Here is a 23579-nt window from a genome sequence, read left to right as displayed (position 1 = left end):
AAGAACCTAAAAGCCACAGTCGTGGCCAAAAGTTTTGAGAACGACAAATTTTCCCAAGGTCTGCTGCCTCAGTTTGTATGACGGCAATTTGCATATACTCCAGAATGTTATGAAGAGTGATCAGACGAATTGCAAAGTCCCTCTTTGCAAAGTCCCTCTTTGCAATGAACGGAATCCCCCAAAAACATTTCCACTGCATTTCAGCCCTGCCACAAAAGGACCAGCTGACGTCATGTCAGTGATTCTCTCGTTAACACAGGTGTGAGTGTTGACGAGGACAAGGCTGGAGAATACTCTGTCATGCTGATTGAGTTTGGATAACAGATTGGAAGCTTCAAAAGGAGGGTGGTGCTTGGAATCATTGTTCTTCCTCATTCAACCATGGTTAACTGCAAGGGAACACGTGCCGTCATCATTGCTTTGCACAAAAAGGGATTCACAGGCAAGGATATTGCTGCCAGTAAGATTGCACCTAAATCAACCATTTATCGGATCATCAAGAACTTCAAGGAGAGCGGTTCAATTGTTGTGAAGAAGGCTTCAGGGCGCCCAAGAAAGTCCAGCAAGCGCCAGGACCGTCTCCTAATGTTGATTCAGATGTGGGATCGGGGCACCACCAGTACAGGGCTTGCTCAGGAATGGCAGCAGGCAGGTGTGAGTGCATCTGCACGCACAGTGAGGCGAAGACTTTTGGAGGATGGCCTGGTGTCAAGAAGGGTAGCAAAGAAGCCACTTCTCGCCAGGAAAAACATCAGGGACAGACTGATATACTGCAAAAGGTACAGGGATTGGACTGCTGAGGACTGGGGTAAAGTCATTTTCTATGATGAATCCCCTTACCGATTGTTTGGGGCATCTGGAAAAAGCTTGTCTGGAGAAGACAAGGTGAGCGCTACCATCAGTCCTGTGTCATGCAAACAGTAAAGCATCCTGAGAACATTCATGTGTGGGTGGGTGGGTGGGCTCACTCACAATTTTTCCTAAGAACACAGCCATGAATAAAGAATGGTACCAACACATCCTCCGAGAGCAACCTCTCCCAACCATACAGGAACAGTTTGGTGATGAACAATGCCTTTTCCAGCATGATGGAGCACCTTGCCATAAGGCAAAAGTGATAACTAAGTGGCTCGGGGAACAAAACATCGATATTTTGGGCCCATGGCCAGGAAACTCCCCAGACCTTAATCCCATTGAGAACTTGTGGTCAATCCTCAAGAGGCGGGTGGACAAACAAAACCCACAAATTCTGACAAACTCCAAGCATCGATTATGCAAGAATGGCCTGCCATCAGTCAGGATGTGGCCCAGAAGTTTATTGACAGCATGCCAGGGCGGATTGCAGAGATCTTGAAAAAGAAGGGTCAACACTGCAAATATTGACTCTCTGCATCAACTTCATGTAATTGTCAATAAAATCCTTTGACACTTATGAAATGCCTGTAATTATACTTCAGTATTCCATAGTAAAAACTGACAAAAATATCTAAAGACACTGAAGCAGCAAACTTTGTGAAAATGTATATTTGTGTCATTCTCAAAACATTTGGCCACTACTGTACACATACCATTCCAGGAACTGAGTCAGTGATCTTGATTGTGAAAAGAGACACATAAGTCCTTATACGGTATAGGGCATCCATAGATAATGGGTATGAAATTGACTGGGATTCTTCTAGGTGAACTAGTTGTAAGACTCTTGTCAAAGGATAGCAGTGCAAATGCTGCGTTCTTGACAGATCAGAGTGTTCGGAAATAAAACGTGCAAACTCTGAGCATTAAGTTGTATCTATTCACGTGCTTTGAAGTCGTTGAAAATGCCCATTGACTAACAGCTAACTAGGTACGTCAACCATGAACTGCAGTTATTATGCTCACAAACAAATTACAGTGTTCAAAAACTATAAAAAGATTGATTTTGATAAATAATGTACTGTTGTTGCATTTAACTCCTGAGAATGCTGTTCTCCAAGTAATTTCCTCAATAGGTGACGTCGTAGTTCAGCATGTCGAAGAAGTTGCGTCACATAGTTGACACCCGAGTGTCCTACTTTACAGAAATGATGAGTTGGAGGGCTGTTCAAATGGCTTTTTCCCAGTTTGCAAGTTTCCGACATCATGAAGACCGCAAGGAATTTTTTACCTGGAAGCGCTCTGGATGTCCTGCAGTTTCTCAGGGAACTTCAGCAGCTTCTCGTCCTTCTTCTGTGCCTCCTGAGAAGATAGGAAGGAATTATTATTACATGTTATGTACACCCATATCCCCCTTGTAATTTCCAATCTGTTTAATAAAGCTTGAAAATACATAAGGACTCCTTAAAAAAGAAAAACACACAAACATCTGCCATCCTCCTTGCAATATTCAAAATGTCTCTAATTTGGCCTCTGTTTACTCCAACATCAATGTCATGGAATATTTACTAGTGACATCTTCTCTGCTGTTGAAAGGGCATCTGTGGAAAGCCTCTCCTTATTCTGTGTCAAAAAATACATATTTACACATCTCAAATTCGAACAAACGAATTCAAACAAACGACTGAATTCTGACCCACTGGGCACACCACGTCATTTAAACGTGGAAATGTTGGTAATATTTGGATGAGATGTTGATCAATAAGATTTCAACCTTTATTCGCCCACTCAAAAAGACAGCCTGAAGTTTGTTGAATTCCTAATGTGTCACTACCTTCTAAAAGCACAACCAAATTCCAATGAAAAAACATTGTTGGATGTTTGGTTTAGTTGTCATCTAAACGTGTTATCACTGCAATTTCCATCATAACAAACAAACAACAAAATTCAAATGGGAATGCAATGTCAGACATTTTGTATCCATACACTGAGTATACCAAACCATAGGAATATCTTCAACCAGGGATGTTTTATATACTATACTATATACAACAACTTAATGTGTTCTCACTGTTTCATCTAATACCAAAACCAATATATAGCTGTGAGCAGCAATGAACGGTGTTCACAGGATGACAGAAAGGACACAAGATCAGTTGTTTAGCAAAGCAAGCACTCTATCATGTAACTATATTCCTTTATGTGCAATCAGTGAAAGCATTACTATGTTTATCTCTCAATACCACAAGGATGACTCAAGTGAAGTAAAAACGAGTTGCTGCATTCAAATATGGCCACACTGTACCTATAGGTGTACTATAGCAAATAAGGTAATGCTACAAACACTTTTGAAACTATAATAGGTATAGGTACAGAACGGCCATATTTGAATGCAGCAACAATCTTTTCTCAAAAACCATTAAAGACTGATGTAATGAGTCTAAATACAAAATCTGAAGTGAATCTGACGTATGGTTCACAAGAATAAGATGAATGCAGAAGATTTTGAGCATTAGCGTTACACATGCAAAGAATGAGTTGTTAATAGTTTCCTTGTTTTTTGAAATATAAATACCAAATTCAGTATGGTTCATTTTAGGGACGGCCATCATAGCGACGATAAGTTTCAAGTTGACAGGCCACTGTGGTGTCAATTTACATTGGTTTAAATGGACAAGGAAAATCTGAGTTTCGGTTTGTCAATAACTTCGCCATCTTTTGGCCAATCCCTTAGCTTTTCAACTATGTACCATAGGCCTACATTCCACATTTTGTGTGTACTTTCAGCATATTTTAACATATTAGTGTATGTGCTATAGTGTGGCCATCTTTGAATGCATCAACGTAGGGACTATTGTGACCAAAGATCAAATTTGGAGTGAATCTGACTTTTATTCCATGACAAGATTCTTTATGAATATTTTAAGCATTAGCGTAACTTGGTCAAGGATATCAATGGCAAACTTAACATGGTTCATCATGGTAATGTCTCTGATGAACCTAAATGGTTTCAAGTTGTTAGGCCATTGTGGAGTGGCTTTACAAAGGATTTAAATGGACTTGTAAAATCTGATTTATCAACAGCTCAGCCATTCTTTTTGAAGTTACTCATGGCCTCTAGTTTCTGTGTGCTTCGCTCTGAACTCTGAACTCCAGGTAGGATTGTAGTTGAGATGACAATAAAAGTACATAGTGCAAGTTATCAATGCTGTTCAATATTCTGCACAGATTATTATAGCAACTGTGAAGATTCACAGACCTGCGACCTTTGCATGCTATTTTGAACATGCACGCTTTCTATGATTACATAAGATGACATTTATAGTTACAGTAACCTCAAGACATGGCTCTGGATGTGTTACTCGTTTTAAAGTTGAATAAACACTGTTACATTAGTTTGTAAAATAGCCTAACTTTAGGCTATTAACTGTATTACAAAAGTTATATTTGTAATACAAATATCAACATTTAAAGGGAATGAATCTAATGCTTGGATAGTTTAATCTGAGCCACTGGCTTAATCCTATTGAATTATATTTTTGGTTTAGTTGGAGACGTGAATACAACATATCATTTGTTAACTTGTGGACAAGTTAATAGGCAAAAGTGCATCGCAAAAGTGATATTGAATTGTGTTTACACAAACAAAAATCAACATTTGAAGGAATTGTATCTTTTGTACCACTGACTTAGTCTGACTTTAATTCCAGTTTGTCTACAAATTAATATGTTGAAATAACCATCTCCATCTCAACCAAAGATCGAAGTTAAAGAATAGGACTAAATCAAATCAAACTTTAAACACACTTTAAATAAAGGTTGATTTGATTTAGTCCTATTATTTTACTTAGAGATGGAGATGTGAGTCCAACATATTAATTATTCATTTTAATATTACATTTAAAATCAACCAAAGCTTGAAATCCTAGGTCCATATGCATTGTCTATTTTTAGTTGAAACCTGGGTTGACTTGAGACAATATCTGTTGATGACTTTGCAAATTCTATAATTATAATAAAAGGCCTAATATAGGCCTCAATAGTATCATTGATGATATATGACTTAACATTTGTTCTGTTAAACTCACCCCTTGAAACTACTTCGATAACAATAGTGAATCTATTTAGTTATTAAGAGATCTCTCAAATATCATTCTCACTATAACAAATTGGTAGTAGTCAGTGACAAATATTAAAGCTAAGCAGAGCTGGGCTTAGTTAAAATCCTGGAAGTACATAGTGCAAGTTATCAATGGTTGGTTATCTTTGAATGCAGCAAATGGATGGCTGTAGATAGATCAACTCTCCAGTAGGAGCTGCTGCCCAGCTTATAGCTTTTTTCTGATAGTGGATATAACATTGAAGATCTGAAGTTGTTTCAAATGTACAAATTCAACAAGGTATGTCTATGCTGAAAATTGGTTACCATGATGACAGACACTCCCCACTGGTTGAAATTTTACCCTCAAAACAACAGTTGATGACTTTTTGCAAATCCAAATCCAATGTATTTTCCCCCTAGATTCCATGTCTCAATACATTGACAAATAACGTTAAAACAATGTTGATTCAACCAGTTTGTTCCCAGTGGGGAGTGTCTGTACTCTGTTCGAATGCCAAAAGGGTCCACAGGTCAGCACACTGACTCATACACCCAAATGGTGACATTTCATTTTAAAGTGAGCATGACCAGAAGAAACCTGAAGATATTCCTGCACACAGCTTGCTTACAAAGTGATTCTCCACTAATCTGTCTCTCTGTGTGTCTCCTCCAGTGTGTATGTGTGTCTTCTCCTGTGTGTGTTGTGCATGTCTTGTTTTTCTCCTCCAGTTTGTCTTTCTCCTCCAATGTGTGCATGTTGTGCATGTCTGTTTGTCTCCTCCAGTTTGTCTGTCTTCTCCAATGTGTCTGTCTCCTCTAGTGTGTCTGTCTCCTCCAGTGTGTCTGCCTCCTCTAGTGTGTCTGTCTCCTCCAGTGTGTCTGTCTCCTCCAGTGTGTCTGTCTCCTCCAGTGTGTCTGTCTCCTCTAGTGTGTCTGTCTCCTCCAGTGTGTCTGTCTCCTCCAGTGTGTCTGTCTCCTCCAGTGAGTCTGTCTCCTCTAGTGTGTCTGTCTCCTCTAGTGTGTCTGTCTCCTCTAGTGTGTCTGTCTCCTCTAGTGTGTCTGTCTCCTCCAGTGTGTCTGTCTCCTCCAGTGTGTCTGTCTCCTCCAGTGCGTCTGTCTCCTCTAGTGTGTCTGTCTCCTCTAGTGTGTCTGTCTCCTCTAGTGTGTCTGTCTCCTCCCGTGTGTCTGTCTCCTCCAGTGTGTGTGTCTCCTTCAGTGTCTCCTCCCATTTCTCTCTGTCAGACTCACCAAAGCCACAAAATGCAGCAGGTTCATGCCCGGTTTGTTGGCCTTGGTGTCAGCCAGCGAGAGGAGCGATGAAAGCTTGAAGCCCACGGCGTTGCCCGCGTAACCGCCCTGCGGGACGGGGAGGAGGATAAACGAGCAGTGTCATAGTGGTGCCATAAAAGCCATTATCCCACCTTAGCCATGGTCATATCAGACAGATAAGGAGAGAGACGAGATACGGGGGGGGGGGGGGGGGACTAGACAGATGTCACAGATTGATGGAGAGAGAGACCAAGTGAGTGAGTGAGTGCGTGAGAGAGCGAGAGGGTGAGTGAGTGATTGAGGAGAGAGAAAGAGAGAGTGAGGATAGATAATTAGAAAGAGGAAAGTGAGAGATAATGGCATCGTTGGCTTACAGCGTTCATGATGTTTCCAGCCTGCAGAACCAGGTGGAGGATGGCGTGTAGTTCCTCACAGGTCATCAGCTCTACAGAGAGAGAGGAGTGAGGGGTCAATACAAACCCATAGCACGCAGAGCATTCAGCAGTAACCTCCATCAGATCTGGGCTTCAAAAAAATAGATTCAAATACTTTATCTGTGCCTAGTTGAGCTTGCCTGGCTTAATAAACTAATATAAAAGTCCCAAAACTGCAAACCCCGCCCATCTGGCACTCCAGGCGGATTCAAGCAAACGCTCAAAGTATTTGAAAATACTTTTCAAGTATTTCAACCCAGGTCTGCCCCCCATCAAACACCATCACTGGTTGGAATTAACTTCCACGATACACTTCCACTATAACTCAAGCTAGCTTTCAACTGAGATATACAGCTGTATAGAGATGATGTCATAGTTTTAGCATGACTGTAGGCCTATTGATATTTCAAATACTGTACAATACAGCTAGCTACTCATTAGGAGTAATGTCAGCCCCCACCAAGAGTCTGGTTTCACTAGTAATCACAATCAGGAAGTAGCTTGTCTGTGACTTGCACTTTGTTTAAATAGAAAATGGACAACAGCGTAACAAAATGCATCATATATGTACATGCATATCCTAGATCAAATGCAATTCATGATGAGATGGAGTAAACACAAAAAACACACACAAAATAACGACGGCTCAAACCAACTTATCCAATGTTGCAGCAGCGTGCAGAGCTGTGGATAACACTCCTGGCACATGCCACATAAGGCCCTGTACTGGAGGTCAGGGTTCAATGCCTTCTGTGTCTCACTGTCTTCCATCCATCTACACCTTCCTAATAAAGCACGCCAAAAAACCTTGCAGCTATAACCTTTTTTATGTAACATAACACCGCCCAGAGGCCTAATGTTGATGAAACTATTCTTAATTTTGGCCAAGTGCCCTGCCAAACTGACATCTCAATTCAGCACTGCCACAAAGAGGTTGCGGTGCATGGGCTTCCTGAGAGGGAAGCCAATAAAGTGTGGCTGAGGGGTGAGAAGCTGTGACTCAGCTAAAATTACATTGAGCCGCATTCAGCTTAGAGCAGGGGGGGTTGGTGTGTCAAATACAGTGGGGAGAACAAGTATTTGATACACTGCCGATTTTGCAGGTTTTCCTACTTCCAAAGCATGTAGAGGTCTGTAATTTTTTATCATAGGTACACTTCAACTGTGAGAGACGGAATCTGAAACAAAAATCCAGAAAATCACATTGTATGATTTTTAAGTAATTCATTTGCATTTTATTGCATGACATAAGTATTTGATCACCTGCCAACCAGTAAGAATTCCGGCTCTCACAGACCTTTCTTTTTCTTTAAGGATCCCTCCTGTTCTCCACTCAATACCTGTATTAACTGCACCTGTTTGAACTCGTTACCTGTATAAAAGACACCTGTCCACACACTCAATCAAATAGACTCCAACCTCTCCACAATGTCCAAGACCAGAGAGCTGTGTAAGGACATCAGGGATAAGATTGTAGACCTGCACAAGGCTGGGATGGCCTACAGGACAATAGGCAAGCAGCTTGGTGAGAAGGCAACAACTGTTGGCGCAATTATTAGAAAATGGAAGAAGTTCAAGATGACAGTCAATCACCCTCGGTCTGGGGCTCCATGCAAGATCTCACCTCGTGGGGCATCAATGATCATGAGGAAGGTGAGGGATCAGCCCAGAACTACACGGCAGGACCTGGTCAATGACCTGAAGAGAGCTGGGACCACAGTCTCAAAGAAAACCATTAGTAACACACTACGCCGTCATGGATTAAAATCCTGCAGCACACGCAAGGTCCCCCTGCTCAAGCCAGCGCATGTCCAGGGCCCGTCTGAAGTTTGCCAATGACCATCTGGATGATCCAGAGGAGGAATCGGAGAAGGTCATGTGGTCTGCTGAGACAAAAATAGAGCTTTTTGGTCTAAACCACTCGCCGTGTTTGGAGGAAGAAGAAGGATGAGTACAACCCCAAGAACACCATCCCAACTGTGAAGCATTGAGGTAGAAACATCATTCTTTGGGGATGCTTTTCTGCAAAGGGGACAGGATGACTGCACCGTATTGAGGGGAGGATGGACGGGGCCATGTATCGCGAGATCTTGGCCAACAACCTCCTTGCCTCAGTAAGAGCATTGAAGATGGGTCGTGGCCTGGTCTTTCAGCATGACAACGACCCGAAACACACAGCCAGGGCAACTAAGGAGTGGCTCCGTAAGAAGCATCTCAAGGTCCTGGAGTGGCCTAGCCAGTCTCCAGACCTGCACCCAATAGAAAATCTTTGGAGGGAGCTGAAAGTCCATATTGTCCAGCGACAGCCCCGAAACCTGAAGGATCTGAAGAAGGTCTGTATGGAGAAGTGGGCCAAAATCCCTGCTGCAGTGTGTGCAAACCTGGTCAAGAACTACAGTAATTGCAAACAAAGGTTTCTGTACCAAATATTAAGTTCTGCTTTTCTGATGTATCAAATACTTATGTCATGCAATGAAATGCAAATTAGTTACTTAAAAATCATACAATGTGATTCCGTCTCTCACAGTGGAAGTGTACCTATGATAATACTTACAGACCTCTACATGCTTTGTAAGTATGAAAACCTGCAAAATAAGCAGTGTTTCAAATACTTGTTCTCCCCACTGTATGTCCCACCAATTATTGGACGCTTTGTAAAGCCCCAAATTCGCTAAGAGGTGAAACTCCATGTAAGGACGTTTTACGAATCATTCAAAAACCCTGCGCTATGCCCTAAAAGGCCTCACATCCGCTGGTGTCAACTGTTTGTCATCAAGGCCTGTTTTGTCCTTTGCAATTATTAACCATTAAACAAATGGTGAACCAAATGAGGTCTTACTGTCCCTACTCCCGAAAAAATCTCTAGGTGCACCCATCCACGTCTCTATTTATCTGTAAATACGGTATGTATCTCAGTATCTTTCTATCTCTGTATTTAAATGTCTCTTCATTGCATGAACCTCAATTTCTGTCATTAATCTGAAAACCTCCTCTGCATGAACCCTGCATCCAGGGGTTGGAAACAAAATTATTTTTCAATCATTTAGTTCTGAACAGAAATATACATTTTTTGGTTCCGTTCCACTTTTCTAAACAGGAAAATAAAGTTTTGAAACGGTTCGAACCCAAAAAAAGTACGGGTTTGTATCGTTCCTCTCTGTTCCTTTTTAAACCTCTAAAATATATATACATTTAGCTCAACATTCATTTACTTCACCAATCAGTGCAAAATAGAGCGACTTGATGTGGAGCAGGTAAGCAATTGAATAAGTAAAGGAAAGTAGTTAAGAGCCAATTGTATTTTGCCGTAACAGCATAGTAATCATAATGAAAGACAAACACACACACACTGTGCTGCCAGTCACAGTGTAGGGCACAAGATGCAACTGACATGTTGAGGGTGAGGAGAGTGAGAGCGGGTGGCAGAAGCATGCTTTGAAGCACTAAGCATCTTGTTATGATATGCATTATCAGAATTAGGCCAACAGAATTATACCTACGGAGGAGCGGCTTCTACGGAGGAACTTTGAATATCTTTAGCTAGAATTAAAAACATGTATTGCCTTTTTGTAGCTAATCAATCCAACGTAAAACATGAACAATATAGTATCCTTAACTAGCATTGAAAAAGTAAATCCATTCTTCTCTAATTAAACATCTCTCCCTAATTTATGAATTATGCTTGTAATGTTGTCAGTAGGCTACAGTAACCTATTCTTCAGAGGGGAGGGGCAGGTAGCCAACATACACACACACACTGGCAAAGATTTCCAGCTGGCAGGCAGACGCTGGAATAAGTTTCTGAGTGACAGAATGAGGGCTTTGCATAGGCGCTTTGTTATGATTTTTGTCGGACAGGAAGAAAATGCCCAGAACGTAAAATACCGTTATTAACCGGTTCCCATGCTTTTAAAATAATGGTTTTGTTCCGGAACAATATAGATCACTTTTGTTTTCGGTTCGGGTTCTATTCGTCAAATGATTCTGTTATTTTCCTGTTTTCTGTTCTGTTCTCTGAACCGGTTCCAACCCTTACCTGCATCTACTATATATATTGGCCCGAATACAGCGCCAGCTCAGATGACACGCACGCACCCGCGCACACACTGGGTCCTTGTTACACCTCAGTGCTGCGACTCAGATATCTGGGTCTCCAGTCGATGGTGTGTGGCAGCACCAGCGGGTGGCGGTGGCCGCTAGCGGGGCAGTTTTGTCTCAACATCATTACCTTTGGTGGCCACGCGGATTACATCGATCTCACGGCTCATCACAGCGCAGGATGGAAAGAACTCGTCACGCAGGACCATGGCCTCGATGCGCAACTCAAACCTGGCAGGGGCGACAGAGAACAGGGGGTGTCAGATTCACTGGCACAGGGAACAGAATAGTACAATTTACTATACAACTCCAGGCCCTCAGTTTCAGGGGCCAAAGCACTGCTGGTTTTCATTCTCTCCTAATCAGGTACTGCCTTGATCAGCCTGTTGCATGATGACGAGGAAACCCATGGCCCGGTCCTAAATGACTTTGTGTGACGAATCACACCTGGTCCTAAATATTAACAAGACCAAAGAGATTTGCTTAGACCTCAGGAAGCGTACAACATTTACCTCTGCAACATTTATCAGAGGTCAGAACATAGAGATTGTAGACAAATACAAATATATGGGTGTATACTTTCTCAATTTTAATGTTGACTGTTCTATACTGACTCTGTTTTACAAATCCTTCGTTAAGAGTATTTTAACTTTTTGTATTGTTTGTTGGTTGGGCAATGCCACTGTTAGCGAGAGAAATATGCTGAGAAGGATTATCACCACAGCGCACGCAAGGTACTTGGAGTCAAACAGACAGGCCTGGATGAGATCTTTAACATCAGGGCCCTCCGCAAGGCTCACAAAATCATTTTAGACCTAAGCCACCCCCTGTACTCGGACTTTGAACTACTCCCCTCTGGGTGCAGGTATACGGCACCCCCCTTGATGAAAAACAGAACTAGACAATAATTTGCACTAGCTGTGATATCACTCCTAAATAGCTTGGGCTAATGTTCCTATCGACCCAGTAAGGCCAGCAGGCTAGTCTCTTCTTATTTGTATGTAACTGTTATGGAAGTTTTATTGTCAATTTGTTTTATATTTAAACACCACTTTAAAACATGTACATGACACTGCAACAAAATTTCCCCATGGGGTCAATAAAGTTAGTAAAGTAAAGTATGACTTACACTTGGCCTTGATCAATTAACTACCAGGGAGAAAAACAGTAGTAGCATAGCCCTCGAAGGGCAGTGGAATTGACCTGAGGTACAGCATCAGATACTACACACCCGTTTATTTAATTGAAATAAGTACTCGGTAAATTTCTCAAACCTGCACAGTTTATGCTTTAGTATATAACCATGCATTTTCCTTTGGAGCAAATTAAATTGCAGAATGAACAGTTGTGGGTACTGGAAAAACACTAGCAAGGTAGACTCATAAAGATATGCTTAAAATGGCTGATAAGTGAATCAAGATTTGATTGATTCATGCAGTAACAGGGACAGACTGGCTCCAGAAATCGTCTCAGGCATTTCAAACACACCGGCCCATGTTTTTCCTCGAGGCCTGAAAACCAGCCCATTTATTTTGTTGAGGCCCTCATTATTAGGCAAATAATGATCCTTCTGCACAAAGAAAAAAAAACGATTTAGACCGGTCGTCATTAGGCTAAATGAGTACAGCTTACCGAGGCACCTGGATCAACAGGTACATGAAGGAGTCTGCCAAGGTCAGTTTGCTGGAGTCCCCTTTGAACTCCCTCAGTTTCTTTACCTGTGGATGTGACAATAAACATATGAACACGTTCCTATGTGGCTCAGTTGGTAGAGCATTGTACTTGCAAAGTTGAGATCATGGTTTTGATTCCCACTGGGGCCAGCCATATGAAAATGTATGCACACATGACTGACTTTAAGTCGCTTTTGATGAAAGCGTCTGCTAAATGCCATTAATATTATATTGTGCTGCAATATGTGCAATCCATAAGAACCCAACCTCAACAACACAAATGTACCTTAAACATTGTTTATGTACACAGTAACGTAGACGATGTCTGTCATTAAATCATTTAATTATTGTGCTCCATCCATTTCAGAATGATTTACTGGTATTTATATCATAGATATGGGGGAAACCTATGCTAGCTGGGATGTGCTAGTATCCTGTTCAAAAACTGTGGTGCATTGCTTGGCTGGTACATTGTGTTCTTTCTCTCTCTCTCTCTCTCTCACACACACACACACACACACACACACACACACACACACACACACACACACACACACACACACACACACACACACACACACACACACACACACACATACATACACACACACACACACACACACACACACGCACACACCTCTTCAGACTCGGGCAGGAGTTTGAGCAGGTCTTTGAGGAGATCAGCTCTGTACAGCTTGCCGTCTCCCTGGCGAATGTCCTCCACGATGGACAGATTGGACCTGGATAAGATGAACACAGTGATAACCCTTATAATGCATTATGATGTGGTTATAATGCATGGCAAAATGTTATAAGCATGTACAGTATGACCCCATTATAATATCTTATTATCATCTGAATAAAAGCAATTTTGAGTCGGTTGATCATTTGCTGCAGAGAGACTTAACATACTATAAGCCTTGTTATAAGAGGCTCTTACGTGCTCATAACAAGGTATAAGCATTATACCCGTACATTAAATAAACACAACATATTATACACCTTATAATAGAACATCTTAAAAGCTCATACAAAACAAGTTATAAAGCCTTATATCCATTGGCTGAAATGGTACTGAAATGAGACAGTCAGTTCAGTTAATTGGTCAACAACACAGGCTCTCACTCTATGCCTGCACAGAGCAGTAAATCCAGCCAATCCTCACACAGGCACCTTGATATGTGAGCCCAATGCCCAGGCCTGATGTGGATTTATGAGCCATGGGACTGGAGAATCCATGAATTGAAAGGGATTCTGGGAGACGCGGTGGGAGCCCGTGCAACTGCAACAACATGCTGCAAATTCAGTAAGAGTGCATTCTCTGGAAATTGGGTTGTGTCATATCAAATCGGGAGGAATCACTTAACATATGATATTCTCATTGGTGGTCAACTGTAAGGGGGAGAATGTACAGTTGGAAGTTTACATACACTTAGGTTGGAGTCATTGAAACTCGTTTTTCAACCACTCCACAAATGTCTTGTTAATAAAATATAGTTTTGGCAAGTCGGATAGGACATCTACTTTGTGCATGACACAAGTAATTTTTCCAACAATTGTTTACAGACACATATTTCACTTTTATTTCACTGTAGCACAATTCCAGTGGGTCAGAAGTTTACATACACTAAGTTGACTGTGGCTTTAAACAGCTCACAAAATTCCAGAAAATTATGTAATGGCTTTAGAAGCATCTGATAGACTAATTGACATAATATGAGTCAATTGGAGGTGTACCTGGGGATGTATTTCAAGGCCTACCTTCAAACTCAGTGCCTCTTTGCTTGACATCATAGGAAAATCAAAAGAAATCAGCCAAGACCTCAGTTTTTTCTTTTTGTAGACTACAAGTCTGGTTCATCCTTGGGAGCAATTTCCAAACGCCTGGAGGTACCTCGTTCATCTGTACAAACAATAGTACGCAAGTATAAACACCATGGGACCACGCAGCCGTCATACCGCTCAGGAAGGAGACACGTTCTGTCTCCTAGAGATGAACGTACTTTGGTGCGAAAAGTGCAAATCAATCCCAGAACAACATCAAAGGACATTGTGAAGATACTGGAGGAAACAGGTACAAAAGTATCTATATCCACAGTAAAATGCGTCCTATATCGACATAACCTGAAAGGCCGCTCAGCAAGGAAGAAGCCACTGCTCCAAAACCGCAATAAAAAAGCTAGACTACGGTTTGCAACTGCACATGGAGACAAAGATCGTCCTCTGGTCTGATGAAACAAAAATAGAACTGTTTGGCCATAATGACCATTGTTATGTTTGGAGGAAAAAGGGGGAGGATTGCTAGCCAAAGAACACCATCCAAACCGTGAAGCAAGGGGGTGGCAGCATCATGTTGTGGGGGTGCTTTCTGCATGAGGGACTGGTGCACTTCACAAAATAGATGGCATCATGGCGAAGAAAATGGCTTAAGGACAACAAAGTCAAGGTATTGGAGTGGCCATCACAAAGCCCTGACCTCAACCCTATAGAAAACTTGTGGGCAGAACTGAAAAAGTGTGTGCGAGCAAGGAGGCCTACAAACCTGACTCAGTTACACCAGCTCTGTCAGGAGGAATGGGCCAAAACTTATTTGTGGGAAGCTTGTGGGAGGCTACCCGAAACATTTGACCCAAGTTAAACAATTTAAAGGCAATGCTACCAAATACAAATTGAGTGTATGTAAACTTCTGACCCACTGGGACTGAGATGAAAGAAATAAAAACTGAAATAAATAATTCTCTCTACTATTATTCTGACATTTCACATTTTTAAAATAAAGTGGTGATCCTAACTGACCTAAAACAGGGAATTTTTACTAGGATTAAATGTCAGGAATTGTGAAAAACTGAGTTTATTAAATGTATTTGGCTTAGGTGTATGTAAACTTCTTACTTCAACTGTATGTTTCAAATGTCTAATTAGCCTTGTTAGCATTATCCACCTGCCTCTTTTCTGCATTCAAGATTCCAATCGACATGAATAACAAATAACATACTGTAAGTAGTTCGAGTTACTGTTAGCAACAAATTTGTCTGTGAGTTACAATATACTGTACTGCACTAGCGACTGTGTTACATAAACGAAAGTGACCAAGTCCAGTGTGGACGAAGCAGTGTTGATAGGTGCTCTTGTGATAAGAGTCAAATACTATGAAAATACCAGGGAGAGCCATGCAAAACGTCCTATGAGATCAGCCCTCTGGCCCTGTACACACTCAAGTTGTAGAACTGATGTAAAATGCATTTCAAATCAAATCATATCAAATTGTATTTGTCACATGCGACGAATACAACAGGTACAGTGAAATTCTTACATACAAGTCCTTAACCAACAATGTAAAAATAAATAAATAAGAGTAAAAAATCATTAAACAGCAGCAGTAAGTTAACAATAGTGAGGCTATATACAGATGGTACCGGTACAGAGTCAATGTGCGGGGGCACCGGTTAGTCGAGGTAATTGAGGTAATATGTACATGTAGGTAGAGTTAAAGTGACCATGCATAGATGACAAACAGAGAGTATCAGCAGCATAAAAGAAGGGTCTGGGTAGCCCTTTGATTAACTGTTTAGGAGTCTTATGGCTTGGGATAGAAGCTGTTAATAAGCCTTTTGGACCTAGACTTGAAGCTCCGGTACCGCTTGCCGTGCGGTGGCAGAGAGAAGTCTATGACTAGGGTGGCTGGGGTCATTGACAATGTTTAGGGGCTTCCTCTGACACCGCCTGGTATAGAGGTCCTGGATGGCGGGAATCTTGGCCCCAGTGATGTACTATGCCATATGCACTACCCTCTGTTGTGCATTGCGGTAGGAGGCCGAGCAGTTGCCATACCAGGCAGTGATGCAACCAGTCTGGATGCTCTCAATGGTGCAGCTGTAGAACCTTTTGAGAATCTGAGGACCTATTCCAAATCTTTTCAGTCTCCTGAGAGGGAATAGGCTTTGTCGTGCCCTCTTCACGACTGTCTTGGTGTGTTTGGACTATGATAGTTTGTTGGTGATGTGGACACCAAGGAACTTGAAGTTCTCAACCTGCTCCACTGCAGCCCTGTCAATGAGAATGTGGGCATGCTCAGTCCTCCTTTTCCTATAGTCCACAATCATCTTCTTTGTCTTGATCACGTTGAGGGAGAGGTTGTTGTCCTGGTACCACATGGCCAGGTCTCTGACCTCCTCCCTATAGGCTGTCTCATCGTTGTTGGTGATCAGGCCTACTACTGTTCGGCAAACTTGATGATGGTGTTGGAGTCGTGCCTGGCCATGCAGTCATGAGTGAACAGGGAGTACAGGAGGGTACTGAGCATGCACCCCTGATGGGCCCCTGTATCGAGGATCAGCGTGGTGGATGTGTTGTTACCTACCCTTACCACCTGGGGGCGGCCTGTCTGGAAGTCCAGGATCCAGTTGCAGAGGGAGGTGTTTAGTCCCAGGGTCCTTAGCTTAGTGATTAGCTTTGAGGGCACTATGGTGTTGAACGCTGAGCTGTAGTCAATGAATAGCATTCTCACATAGGAGTTCCTTTTGTCAAGGTGGGAAAGGGCAGTGTTGAGTGCAATAGAGATTGCATCATCTGTGGATCTGTTGAGGCAGTATGCAAATTGGAGTGGGCCTAGGATTTTTGGGATAATGATGTTGATGTGAGCCATGACCAGCCTTTCAAAGCACTTCATGGCTAAGGTAGTCATTTAGGCAGGTTACCTTAGGGACAGGGACTATGGTGGTCTGTTTGAAACATGTTAGTATTACAGACTCAGTTGGGGACAGGTTGAAAATGTCAGTGAAGACACTTGCCAGTTGGTCGGCGCATGCTCGAGGTACACGTCCTGGTAATCCGTCTGGCCCTGCGGCCTTGTGAATATTGACCTGTTTGAAGGTCTAACTCACATCGCTACGGAGAGCGTGATCACACAGTCGTCCAGAACAGCTGATGCTCTCATGCATGCTTCAGTGTTACTTGCCTCGAAGTGAGCATAGAAGTAATTTAGCTCATCTGGTAGGCTTGTGTCACTGGGCAGCTCGCGGTTGTGCTTCCCTTTGTAGTCTGTAATAGTTTGCAAGCGTGCCACATGCGACGAGCATCGGAACCGGTGTAGTACGATTCAATCTTAGACCTGTATTGATGCTTTGCCTGTTTGATGGTTCGTCAGAAGGGTATAGGATTTTTTTATAAGCTTCTGGGTGAGATTGCCGCTCCTTGAAAGCGACAGCTCTAACCTTTAGCTCAGTGCGGATGTTGCCTGTAATCCATGACTTCTGGTTAGTGTAAGTACGTATGGTCACTGTGGGGACGGCGTCATCGATGCACTTATTGATGAAAAAAACTGGGCACAACCATTGTGATACAAGGAAGAGTTTTTCTGGACAAAAATAATTACACAAGTATTGTAACAATTAGTATCACAAAAATATCAGTTGAATCACACCCATTGTGTCAAATGTGTTGTACATCAGTTGTACAAGCTCAGTGTATACAGCACATGCTCTGTGCTGGCATGCAAATCCCGAGCTACAACTCTCTCCCAGTCTACCACACCACAGTGAGTTAGCATTAGCCACTCCAGACTGCTTATGTAATACATAGGACTTATCGCTAGCCAAAGCTATCGCCACCAATTAAACATGAATGAAACAATGTGGACCTTTTCTCCTGGATTATCAACCCAGATAATCTGAGGGTCCGTTTTGTGATATTACTAAAACCTTCTCTGTGACTGTATTTTGTGTGAATGTGTATTGTATGTGGTGCCGGTTCCTGAGTAGATATCTTCAGGGTCAATACTGCTATATTCCTCAGTAAATGTAGGAAATGGTCCAAAGAAATTATATATATTTTTTAACATAAAACAACTTTGCGGTGGCCTTTGAAGGACACACGCACAGACAGTGATGTGGTAAGGGCAGACTATACTTCTTCTGCAGGCCATGTCCCCATGCCATACTTATTAACTGTGTGTGTGAGCTGAAGAGAGCACTGCCAGCAGTCACACACACACTGAATAATACAGTATGTGCCCAGTCAAGCTGGGTAAAGAAATACTTTGATTAAAAAACCAACTCCAGGGGTTTTTCATTAAAACTACTGCTGTATAAAACATGGAGATTTTAGGGTGAGGGACTTCAATATCCCTAGACAGAAATTTTAAAATATCTCAAATGAGTCTAAGCTTTATTTATAATTTACATATGTACGCAACGCAAGAACGCAATGAAATATGAAAAATGCCGATCCTGCGTAATTGCGTTAAGTTACAAAATGGCATTGCTGCACACGTTTACATATTTTTGCTTTGCAAGAACGCAGGACCTCCTATTTGTGTAGCTAATTCTGTATTTTCGTTGTGTACACGTGAGATATAAATTAGATCTAAGACACTCAAATAGGACAGAAAGCATGGAGCTTGGGGGCTTTCAGACAAGGGACTCTGATCCTTATGTGAGTTTTCAAAAGTCTTAGACGAGAAACTTCATTACGATACCGTTATGTCCTTTGTGGTCAGCCCGGTGATGACGAAGTTTAATACAGAATCGGAAACCTTTATCATCTAGCTTTTCTTGGCATTTAGGGAAATTGTAGCCTGCAGACACGGTTTCTGCATCCAACTGTGCAGCAGTGTCGCCTTGCCAAATAAGACAATGACAAGCATAAAAAGATTGGCAAACAAGTTAGAATTTACCCAAAGGATTTCAGTAGCATTTTGATTTAAACACTATACTGTCATGGCAAGTTGTAGACAATAACGTGTCTTCCTATATAGAGTAGTAGGCATCAGAGAGCACTTCAGTCTGAGCGCATGGTAGGTCACCTTGGGAGTTGGGACCATTTAGCATTTGAGCTACGTTGTTTCACGATGGAAAAGTCAGCCAGATAAAATAAGGCCTAAAGCTGTGTCTGATTACTCTAGCGACCAGTGGGAGGAGAGCTGGACTGTTCACTAAGCACCTGGCTGCTATGGAGACAGGTACAGAGAAACAGACGAATGGCGCATGTGGGAGCGTGTGGGAGCATGCATGCATGCACATGCACGCACACACCTGCACAGAGATATACTCAAAAACACACACACACAAACACCTGGACAAACACGCAATGCACATACAAACACAAGACACGAGTTCGGTAAACACAAATAAAGGTTATTCATAGGTCACGCTTTGAACAGCAAACGCAACAGGCACAGATAGTTCAAACTAGTTGTAATATAATTGGCCTCGCCCTTCTATGGAAATACCCTAACCCAGTGGTTCTCAAACCGGGTCCTGGAGACCCAAAGCGGTGAAAATTTAGTTTTTTTGCCCAAGCAAAATCAAATCACCATCAAGCTTTGATGATTTAAATCAGGTGTGTCGTGCGAAGAAAAAAAAGAAAAATGTGCTTCCCTTTGTGTCCTCAGGACCAGGAATGAGAACCACTGCCCTAAACCCAATGACAACTATACAGGGGCAGCGGCAGCAGTTAGCCTAGCAGTTAGAGCGTTGGGCTGGTAATCATAAAGTCGGTGGTTTCAATCCCTAAGCCGACTAGGTGAAAGATGTGCCTTGAGCAAGGCACATAACCCTAATTACTCAGGTAAGTCGCTCTGGATAAGAACGTCTGCTAAATGACTAAAATGTAAATACAGAATTACAGACATCCATGCACACACACGTGACCTTATCCCCAAGTGGTCAACCTAGCGTGCCGGACTAAGGACGCCACCAGTTACACAACGGCGTTGTGTTTCGCACAAGGCGTCTCGTTTCTCTCTCTCAGGCCGATCGGTGGAATTTCATGCACGCTTTATGTAAACTAATCTAACAGAACCGGAGGAAGACTTACTTCTTGAATTGCTTGAGGAAAATGCCCACGTTCATGCCACGCTTGGAGTCCAGAATGCTGATCTGAGAACAGTAGAAAGAGAGGAACATGATTCAGTACAGGAGGATATATGTGGGAATGATGGTGATGCTAGATTCGGGTTGCAAAGCTACCGGTAATTTACCAAAATTACCGGGATCTTCAATCATTTTGGGAAATAACAGGTAATCTATGGCAATCTACAATGACTATACAAAACATTAAGAACACATTCTCTTTCCATGACCAGGTGAATCCAGGTGAAAGTTATGATCCCTTATTGATGTCACTTGTTAGTGTTTTCTGTTTTTGAAGGATTACAAACATACCCATTACATGATGCAACCACCACTATGCTTGAAAATAATGAAGAGCAGTACTCCAAACATAACACTTTTTATTCAGGACAAAAAGTTTTTTATGCATGTTTTAGAATATTTTGTATGATGTAGAGGTTTCCTTCTTCGCTCTGTCAATTGGGTTCGTTTTTAAATCAATCCACGATTGTGCCCCCTCAATACATGTCAGACATGCTTTTAAGTTATGTACCCAGTAGGTTCCTCAGGTCCTCTGGCACTGAACTTTTAACTATCCCAAAGCCTAGGACCAAGAAGCATGGAGAGGCAGCCTTTAGTCATTATGCCCCCAGCCACTGGAATAGCCTGCCATAGAAACTGAGGGCGGCTGAAACTGTAGACATATTTAAAACAAAGATCTTAAAACACATATTTTTAGCTTTGCTTTTCCTTAGGGTGCTTTTTAGTTGTTCTTTTGTTTTGTATCATATGTGCAGTAAATATTTCCTATTTTATTTTCATCGTTTTTTCTTCGCGTTTTTTTTCTTCCTGTAAAGCACATTCCACGTCTGAAATGTGTTGTATAAATATAGCTTGATTTGATTTGATTTAGTATTGTAAAGTAACTACAATGTTGTTGATCCATCCTCAGTTTTCTTCTATCACAGCAGCTCCACTGAAATACACATTGAAATGGTCACTGGAAAAGGGGACGTTGGCAAATGTATGGAAGCATGCTAAAACTGTGTCCTATCCCGAAAGACAGCAAAGAACCCATTACCCCTGCCAATAGTCAACCAATTAGTCTACTCCCTTCACTCAGTAAGATATTGGGGGTTAATTGTGAGTAGACAAATACAGGAGTACATGGAAAATAATGATCTGATTATACAGCCAATCAGCATGATTATCACAAAAACCATTCCACTACCACTGCATTGGTTGACATGACTGACCAGTGGCTCAGTGCTATGGATAATGGCAGGTTTGTGGGTGTACTATTGGCTTTTGTATCCGTTAGTATTATTTCCATCCCTCGAGACAAAGCTGATTGTGCTGTGCTGTGCTGTTAAGTAGTTGTGTACGCTTGTGTTCTGTGATAAGTACAGTGAGTTCAGGTACAGTATACTGTCTGTCTATACTGCTCTTGTTGCTGTCAATTTATGTTTTGTTATATTGTTTTTACTACAGAGCAAACTGCCATACCAACCAGTCAATCTTAGTCATGTTAGCGCAAACCCAAAACTCATTGTTAAGCACATTATACTGCTAATGTCTTTTTCTAGTGAAGTGGACCTACCAGCACTCTTATGTCCTGTAATTCCACCAGTAAAACATACACAGGTCAGGGCGTATCCCCATCCACCATTCACAATCTACCCAGTCATACTCACCTCGTCCTTGTTCTCCTTAAAGGACCGGGACCGGGTGATGCGGGCTGAGGAGCATCCACCAGTGGTGGGCACACCCTCCCGGCCCTGCGCCTCCTCCTGCTGGCCGAACAGCTCCTCCACGGAGTGCACGTCGATCTGGTACTGCTGCTGGCAGCGCACCGCCATGGTCCAGATGTTGGGCTGGCCCCGCACCTTCTCCTCCGGGATGGGCTTCCAGAAAAAGCTCCGCACCCTCCGCTTCTTCCGCACACCATGGCTGGAGAGGGAGGTTGATGGTGGGGGAGGGGGCGGGGGAGGAGGGGCATTTGGGGGCAGGGGTGGTGGTGACGGTGGGGCGTAGTGGTGGGGTAGTGTGGTAGGGTGCAGGGGGGGTTCGTTGGGGAAGGGAGAGGGGAGATTAGAAGGTGGGGGGGTGTGGCCTGACATTGGGGAGAGGTCGGAGGTGGTGCTGGTGGTGGTGGCGGCGCTGCTGCACTCACTGCTGCAGCTCTCTGTCTCATTAGCCAGCGACGGGCTGCTCATAACATGCATCACACTAGCGCACCATTGGGGTGGGGCCTAATTCTGAGAGGCCACTGCGTCAGATTCTCTCTGCCCTCAATTTCACTCTCGAGAGTTTGAAGTAGTCCAATCAACTAACAACCTTTCACGCAACTTAAACTCAAGTTATTCAGGTATGTCGAAGAAATCATAAACTCTGTGGTTTTAAAAACTAATAAAATCACGGGTCAAGGGTTAAATGTCAAAATAGCTAGAGCACAATAGACGTTCTGTCTAGTCACGGCGAGGTTAACATGCTCTCTGATTCCGTCTGTCTCCATCTTGCTGCCGGTATACCATCACTTCAAACTGGGCCTTGTTAGGGTTCTGGAGCGTTCTGTGGAGGTCGTCGTTGGGGGAACCACCATGGACCTATAGGGATGTACAAAAACAACACAAGAGAGGATTATTTGGGGGCAGTCATGCATGTTGTCCCCAGGATAATCTAAATTAGGGGAAATTGAGGGGTGCGACACATCAAAAGAGAGAAGGGGGAACCACCCCGGTCGAGGGGAAACCACAATAGGGATATGACAGACTCCATTACTCTTTTGAAGTCCTTGAAGTCAACCTGCTGGGTGTAAAATGTCCGGTGACACTAGTCTACACATACTTACGCCCAGGGTTACTGGAAGGTATCCAAAGCACAACATGGATTTGCCAGGGGCGTATTTAGTTTTCCACAGGTTAGCGAACATGCCATTTCTTTACACTTTCCCTTTGTGGATTTGAATATAGTTTTAGAGTATTAAACCATTGAATTGTATTCATTTTCATTTGTACTGAAGTTCCCAGTCCACTTCTCTATGGAAGTTTTCTCATGTAGGAGTTAAATATCATAGATTGGATGATAGGTTGTTCTACTGACCTCCCTTTATGACTGGGAGTGGACTGACCAATCTACTACATGAGTGACATCATCTTAGACCTTTGCATAAAGGGAGTAATACTCCATCGACGTTCGCACAACAACCCACATTTCAATATGCAAAGCACCTGATATCACAAAGACAGCTGTTGCCACAGGAGCGGCACAAAACATAAAGGTCAACTTTGAGAGAAAAGTACCTCAAACCAAAACGAACCAC

At 42.6% G+C, this 23579-nt stretch overlaps 1 protein-coding gene across 1 annotated transcript in view; it reads right to left on the bottom strand.

Moving 5' to 3' along the window:
- fhdc1 (FH2 domain containing 1) overlaps positions 1 to 22857 on the bottom strand; it is a 32998-nt gene extending 10141 nt beyond the window's left edge. The window contains exons 1-8 of the mRNA XM_029673849.2: positions 21952 to 22857; positions 20244 to 20305; positions 13066 to 13168; positions 12388 to 12473; positions 10886 to 10986; positions 6598 to 6668; positions 6203 to 6310; positions 2144 to 2214 (exon numbers count right to left, since the gene is read on the bottom strand). Coding sequence (XP_029529709.1) covers positions 2144 to 2214; positions 6203 to 6310; positions 6598 to 6668; positions 10886 to 10986; positions 12388 to 12473; positions 13066 to 13168; positions 20244 to 20305; positions 21952 to 22482 — 1133 coding nt within the window. The 5' untranslated portion in view covers positions 22483 to 22857. The remainder of the gene's footprint in view (positions 1 to 2143; positions 2215 to 6202; positions 6311 to 6597; positions 6669 to 10885; positions 10987 to 12387; positions 12474 to 13065; positions 13169 to 20243; positions 20306 to 21951) is intronic.
- Positions 22858 to 23579: the final 722 nt, after the last annotated feature.

The sequence above is a fragment of the Oncorhynchus nerka genome, linkage group LG11 (genome assembly GCF_034236695.1).
Source record: "Oncorhynchus nerka isolate Pitt River linkage group LG11, Oner_Uvic_2.0, whole genome shotgun sequence".
Classification (NCBI taxonomy): Eukaryota; Metazoa; Chordata; class Actinopteri; order Salmoniformes; family Salmonidae; genus Oncorhynchus; species Oncorhynchus nerka.
Note: the sequence above shows the minus strand (reverse complement) of the source record. Positions and strands in the feature narration are given on the sequence as shown.